At 46.0% G+C, this 7486-nt stretch overlaps 1 protein-coding gene across 9 annotated transcripts in view; it reads right to left on the bottom strand.

The window, feature by feature from the left end:
• Nucleotides 1-1100: 1100 nt before the first annotated feature.
• Nucleotides 1101-7486, bottom strand: part of Hivep1 (HIVEP zinc finger 1) — a 126226-nt gene continuing 119840 nt past the window's right edge. For 4 of the 9 annotated variants that reach the window (XM_004847684.3, XM_087181778.1, XM_087181777.1 and 1 more), the window contains exons 8-9: nt 4267-4775; nt 1101-2778 (exon numbers count right to left, since the gene is read on the bottom strand). In XM_004847684.3, coding sequence (XP_004847741.2) covers nt 1627-2778; nt 4267-4775 — 1661 coding nt within the window. In that variant the 3' untranslated portion in view covers nt 1101-1626. The remainder of the gene's footprint in view (nt 2779-4266; nt 4776-7486) is intronic. The other 5 variants (XM_087181781.1, XM_087181779.1, XM_087181780.1 and 2 more) reach the window with 5 other exon arrangements.

Below are 7486 nucleotides of genomic sequence, written 5' to 3'. Positions count from 1 at the left end.
CTTTCAAGTTTAGGCAATGAAAGTGTAATACAAGGTCATGAGACAAAATTAAAATTTAGTTTTCAGAAATTGGACAGATAATGGACCCCATTTTTCAACAACTCTATTATTTGGGCAATGTAACTCCCATAGTTGAAGTTTCCAGAATGTTTTTCAAACCTAGCTCAGAATATAAACTCTGTATTATTATTTTTGAGGATTTTGTTACCTAATCTGAGAAAGGGTATAAATTTAAGTTGAAGCATGCATCTAAAGCATGATGGACCATCAGTCTTCTGGGCCTGGAGCAAAGCCTGGAGATCCTACCTGAGACTGACGGCAGGTTAGGATGCCCGGTACCCTTCCCGTAGTCATTGGCATGTGACAGTGGGTCTCCAGATTTGTTAGTCCCCTGAAACCTTCAGTCCCTGCCATCTTTGTCATCACAGAGTGGGCCTTTGAAACTGAACACATTGCCTTAACGATGTGTTAAACAGTAAAATTCCAACATTAAAATATTTTTCTCATATCCAGCTTCTGTAAACCTTGGGTAATAATGCAAAGTACTGCAGTTATAACTGTAAACCCCCACCCCTTGTGGCTATTTTTCTGAATGAATGAATGAAAATTGAATCTCCCAGGAGGGAAGGCAATCATTTCTTAAGCATTATAGTTCTTTAGTTATAAGTCTGAATTTGGCTCTTTCACAAATCTGGGCTCCTCTGTGGCTTAGTATATAACAGACGGAGCTCTTTCTATGCCACAGGTAGGACGGAGAGAAACAAGAGGCTACAGTTAATGAACAGGGGTGGATCCGGGGATGTCAGTGTTTCCCGAGTCTCAGCCAAACTAAGCTCTGAACACCACTGGTAACTTTATGTTTACCAGAAATCTTCACATCCACCCCTAGGAAGTTTGCCCATCTCAGACCGTATGTTCTATGAAGTATCTCAAAATAGGTAAAGAACCTCAAAATTACTCCTCACACAGAAGAAGAACAGGCGTATGGGGTGACGGGCTGCGGCTGGGTGTGTGCACGGGGTTGAGGGGGGAATGTGGAAAGAGGGGCTCCAGGGGCTGCTTTCCAAATACAGATAGGACAGACACAACTTCAGCCACGGTAAAGTCAGTAAACAGTATTTTATTGAAACATTTCCTAACAGAAAATCTGTCTGAAGTGTGAAGTTACTGTCTTACACAAGGAGGCGGACAGATCCATTTTCAAAGACTAATATGAATACAATAAATATGGAGTCTACATACTAATTTATACACAGAAACTCTGTCCCACAGCCATAAAAATTTATATTTAACAGTGCAACATATAATTTAATCATTTGATTCATCTGACGAGTTCTTCTTACTAAACACAAGTAACTACCTGGATTTCATATACATATGTAACATATTTTCATGTATGTATTCAACAATCTGTACAGTTTCTGAACATAAAACTCCTAAAAGGCACAATTCTCTATACACCATGTACAAAAATGGCTGGAGCTGACACAAAACAACAATTATTGGTCAAAAGTTCATGATTGCACAAAGATTAGTCATGAGTTTATGCCAGAAAAATGTGCTTTAAGGAAAGAAGGGTTTTCAAAACAACCTTTAAGTGTTATTAAAAGAATAAGAAAGAAACCACTAGGTTGCGATCACCAGGCGGTCCTCGTCGTCATCGCTGCTCACATCGCTGAACTGCACTGCGGGCTGCCGGGGGGGCGGCGCGGGCGGCCGGGGCCCCTGCCTGGCGGAGCAGGGAATCTGCGGCTCTGATGGCCTCAGAGGCTCTGCTGCGCTGGCCGCCTGCCCCTGGGTGCACGGGAGCTCAGGCTGGGGCTTCACAGGGTCTGTGGAGGCCGCCCGCTCTGTGTCCACTCTGCCGGCGCCATCACACCTTGCACGGTCACCTGCAGGGGCATGGGGACCCAGGACATTTTTTGCACTTTCCCGCTGGACTTTAGGTGACCCCTGAGGAGACTGGGTCCTGCTGACCTGGCTGGCATTGGCTACAGAAGTCTGCTTGGGCTGCGTGTCACACGCGCTGCTCTGGGAAGCTGGTATTTGTGGAGCTCCTTGGGCATCGGAGGCGACCTGGCTGACAGAGGGAATCAAGGTCGGCAATGCTATGTTCAAGATCTGGAGACCCGGAATGTGCGCCTGAGGGGTGGGGCTGCTCTGAGAGGAAGGGCTCGCAGTCAAAACCTGCAGCCCCATGGCACTGAGCGCCAGGCCTGGTGGATGCACCTGCGGGGTGACGCTGGCGTTGGCCAGGCCTACGATGTTGACAGTTTCCATGCTTAGAGAGGGGAGGGACGGCAAGCCAGGGGTGCCAAGGTTCTGTAGGCCTGGCACACGTATTTGGCCAATGGGAATACACGGTACAACACTGCCCAACTCAGCCACTCCGGTGGGGTCTGTCGTGCTGGGAGCTTCTGGGACGGTCTCTGCAGCGGGGCCCACGGTCCTGTGAATGACATTGACAGCAGGAATGGTGAGCTGCATTGGCCCGGCCTGGATGGGCACAAAGGTGGAGTAGGCGAGGCCAGTGGGTACCACATGGATGCCCCCCACGGGAACCATGTTGTAAGGCGTCCTTGACTGCTGCTGGGAGTGCAAGGGGAGGTGGCTGAACAAGTGCGTCTGGGGCGAAGGCGGGACAGCGGGCGGCTGTGGGGATACTCGCTGCTTCTGTTCCTGGGCCTCAGGACGCGGGCAGGCAATGGAGAGAGGCCCCGCCACTGGCTGCGGGCTGGGCGCAGCTGCGGCAGGAGGGAGTTGGCCGGATGGTGTGCCCTGCAAGACACAGGAGTGTGAGGTCGGGGCAGAGCCATCTCAGTCAAACACCAGCGCTGTCTATTCTCAGGATGGGAAAGCGTGCATCCTTGTATTTCTTAACAGTAACTGCTTTGATGTTTATAAGCAAACTTCCAAGTAATAAACCAACTGCACCTTTCTTTCCTAGGACAAATACCGTCATGTTTGTATAGTGCTTTGCATTTTTCAAACTCATTTCCTGGATATCATCATATTTTAAACTTAGAATAACTCAGACAGTTTCAATAGTTATATTCTTCCTGGTACCACCAGCTCAGCCTTATTTTAGAGATTAGGAATTACTGAGAAATTGTGACATTATTTGGATGTGAACACTGACTGAACTAGAGACAAATTAACCAAGAGTCTGCATTCATGAATTAAAGAGCTATCTCTAAAACTAACCAACCAACCAACCAACCAACCATCTGCAGTGGCTCCTTCTCTTGTTCATATCTTCCTACGTTTAGGAAATGTCTGCTGAATACCAGATTTCCAAGTGCTGGCAGGTGTGCGAGAGACTTGGGACAGAGAAGTTCAGAGTGTGGGTATCCAATACTGAAGGAATGAAAAGTTACTGGAAGGAATAAATCTTGCCCATCCTCCCTCCCACTCTAAGACTTTTACCTAAATACTAGCCTTTTTCTTGATTTTACCTATACTGAAACTACAGTAATTTACATTTTAATTTCTGTATCAATATAATTTAACTTAACCACCAACATATAAATTCTATTAATTTACGTCTGTTAGTCTGTAGAAATCCAAGCCTTTACAGTCCTTTCTGTTTCTCCCGTTACCCACCAAACCAGAATGTGTCCCACTTAGAAACAAATTATACACATATAAGGTTAAGAGGAGAGTCAACAGAGATGTACTCCCCTAAGAACCACCTGGCCACAAGGCCATGGGGAAAGGGGGGCCACACACTCAGTGCCAGTCCTGGGCCCGCAAGGCCAGTCTGGCCCGAGCTAGGTCCTGGGCAGCACCTTCCCAAGCTGCCATGGCAATCTGATCTTCCAAGCAAAGGGAGCTCGTGAAACAGTTTTGGGTCACTTTGCTGGGAAAACCAGTAGGTGTTTTGCCAATGGCGGTAAAGCACAAAGCATTTGGATAATGCGGTGCAAATCCAGAGAAAAACAATTCAGAGGAAGCCCTGGGATAAACAGGCCCCAGGACTTGTACTCACAATTGACACACACATATTTTATTTCCAACTTTTTTTAAAAGCAAATAATGGGTAAGTTTTTCAAGATGCTTTTGGCTCTTTCACAGATTTATAATACAGTATGTGAATTTTCATTAAAATATTTAAGACACCAAAGGAACTTCTGCCATTAAATATAACCAAAAAAGCACAAAGTGGTTTAACCATATAGAAATCATTTAGGTGTACTGTTTTCGTAAGCTATTAGGCTCTCTTATGTAAAGACTGAAGGCAGAGAAGAACCACCATCAATCACTTACCTGTGTTACTGTGACAGCCTTCCCTGCCACAGAACTCTGCACAGCTCCTGCCTCTGGGTCGTCCACAGACATCTGATGGGTTGGGGACCTGGGGGCTCCTTCAGGTGACCTGGAAGAGTCTACAGAAGGAGCTGCCTCATCTTCATCCTTTGCTGCATGCTGTCTGGCCTTCGCTGGAGAGCTCGCCTTCCTGTTGAGGTCGGACTGCATGGTGCTCAGAACGGTCATCTTGGTGAGCAGCGCTCTCGGCAGAATGTCCATGGGGTCCATGTGCACCCCAGAGAAGCAATCGGGAATCCTGACGTCCTCATCAGCACTTATGGAATCCTGAAGACCACTTCTAGATGGCAGGTGCTGCGGGCTGGCCGTGACTGAGGGTGCTGCGGACAGGACAGATTCCGCCTGGCTGTCTTCATCGTCCTCTTCGTTTTCATTATCATCCTCATCGGGGCCGTCGGATTCTTCAGGATCATAGCCAGACCGCTCATAGCTGAATCTCTGTTTTTCATCTAAGAAAACAACCAGAAGGGTGTGTTACCGAATGCTCTTCAAGCACAAAAACACAATCTTTTAGCTTTCAAAGGCTGGGCCACACAGTGAGGAATATAACAGACGGGCCCTGCTCACAAAGCCTGAGGTCAAAGACAAGGAGAAGCAGCTGCCTGCACAACAGGAACTCGGAGCAGAGGCACCAGGGATAGTGACATGGTCAGGGTGGGCATGTTAAGGGTAAGGACGTAAAATGGGCCTTGACAGAGCAATTAGACAGGAAGAAGGTGAAACATAAAGAAAATGAAAAGTGAAAGCTTCAAACACTGTACCAGAAAAATTCCCAAGACATGACAACTAGGTAAAAAGAGTCCAATGCAACTTTTCTCCTGGTCTCTTCCTGCTCTACTTCCCCATTTTTTCCTTTCTTTGAACAAGTTAAAACAAAAAACTGACAGCATTGATTCTGTGGTCAAAATAATTTTCTTTAATCCTTGATTAGTATTGTAGACAGGTTTCTATAGTAAAATTCACCTGATATTTAAACTTTCTTCATTTTAAAAAAATTACTAATTTAATCTTAAAATGTGCTGTCAGTTTTTAAATATGATTTAACCCATTTCTCGAGGTGGTCCAAGGAACAGTTTCAAAAGACTTATACACCCATGTGGAACCTGGTTTAAAAATATCGCCTATCCAAAACCTTGTAAATCAGAGGCATGTGCTTTAAGTTAAAGGGGGAGCAGTGAAAAAGAGTGTGAGGCCCTGTGCAGCTCAGCAGCAGCAAACTTGTGGTATCGCTTCTGCTGGTTTCAGTGAACTGTGGCCCAAAACATTAAATGAACAACCCGTAAGTTTTACACTGTGCTTTATGCTGAGCAGTGTAATGGGATGCTGCCTGTCCTGGTGCCTGGGACATGAATCACCCACACTGTGAGACCGGCCTGTGAGCCACTCAGCAGTGTCCTGCTCACAGCTCGCAGCTATGGTGCAGCAGGACTTGTGTTCGGATGGGGAGGGCAGGGCAGCCCAGCCCGTGTCACAGTGCCCACGCCACTCACCACGTTCCACTTCATTGCCTAAGGCACCGTGCGTCTCCATTCAGGGAGACAAACTGACCACAGCACACACCATTGGGAGACACAGCATTCACACAGTTTATTACAGTACGTTATTTTCATATTGTGCCTGATTTATAACCTACACTTTCCAACAAACGTACGTGTATGTGTGTGTGTGTGTGTGTGTGTGTGTGTGTGTGTGTGTGTGTATGTATGAACAAAATATGAGATACAGAGTATTCACTGCTATCTGAGGTTTCAGGAAAAAGAAATAAGCAATACTCGTTTTTCCTGGCTTTCCCAAATATTAACTTTACTATTGTTCTTTGTACATGGGAAAGATAAATTGTTAGAGAAAAGTCTCAGAGGATTTACATACCAAAACTCAGAGCACGATTACTGCTAGGGGGTGAAAAGGCAAGAATCTTTACACTATTGATCATGGATATGTATCATTTTTATAACTAAGATATTCAATGATAAAACATGTATCTGGATTTTTTTTTTTGGTACCAGGGATCGAACTCAGGACCTTGCGCTTGTGAAGCAGGTGGTGGAACCACTGAGCTAAATCCCCAGCCCTGGATTTCTTTAATACGAGATTTCATAACCCCTTTTGCTTTCAGGTTCTACTGTTATACTGTTGAATGAACAAATGAACAAATGAAAAAATAAACGAGTCAATCAACAAACTGGAATCCTAGTGGGGGTATACGCTGGAGGTGAACAGGGTGATTTCTGGTCAATGCTGGACTCCAAGTGCCTCAGGCACTGTCTGATGTTTGAAATTCTAAAATTACAAAAGTCCTCTCCAATTTGACTCAAATTCGCCACATGGGTGTCATATCAGTTGCTTTTTAAAAAGACACATCTTCTTGTAAAAAGGGGAAAGCAGCAAAGACCGCGCAGAACTAGATGGAAAAACAATGGGTTCCTGGAGAGGAAGGCTGATGCCATCAATGGCAGCCTTGCTGCAAAGTCTAAGCAGGGTGGGACTTACTTTACCTTAAAAGCTATTCCTTCATAAAAGCAAGAGCAAGCCTAACTTCCAATATGACTTTTTCCAAACCCACTGAAACACTGAGGTCCTAGAGAATCAAACAGCCCAAAACGGAAGAAAAGATAATTTCTGTAGAAAAACAGACATAAGCTGTGTCACTTGGGATAGATGCAGCGGCAAGCATCCTGTTACTGATCAAGAGTTCAGCAAAAAGAGTCGACAGAGTAAAACAGCTGGTTGGAGCCAAGTGTGAACTGTTAGGGTTTGAAACCTCGCGGGCCCGGCATCACAAACCCCGTCAGGCTCTCATGGAAAAGAGTGCTAAGAGGTGTGTGCTGTGGTGCAGATCTGGGGAAGAGCAGCAGCATCTTCATGGCAGAGGCAAAAAACCTCACCTGGATCCATCTCCTTTCTCCCGAGTAGGAAAATACAACCCTCATCCTTTGGGGGTAGGGAGCTAAGTACTGTTATCCTCAGGACCCTGGTAAAAGGGGAGGGACAGGACTACAGCAGAGCCCGGGAATGTGCAGGAGACGTGAGCAGCCCCACCCCAGCAAGGTAAGAGCACAGCGCACATAATAGAAGGGGCGCAGTCAGAAAGCAGAGCGCTCACTGTCGTCCTCTTTGTCTCCAAATGCCAGGCTAAGGAGCTCTGAAGGACACGGAATGG

Source organism: Heterocephalus glaber, unplaced genomic scaffold, assembly GCF_053883595.1.
Source record: "Heterocephalus glaber isolate CG9 unplaced genomic scaffold, H.glaber_assembly_v1.0 deba00001472, whole genome shotgun sequence".
NCBI lineage: Eukaryota > Metazoa > Chordata > Mammalia > Rodentia > Bathyergidae > Heterocephalus > Heterocephalus glaber.
The sequence above is the reverse complement of the archived record's forward strand: the minus strand, read 5'-3'. Positions and strand labels throughout refer to the sequence as shown.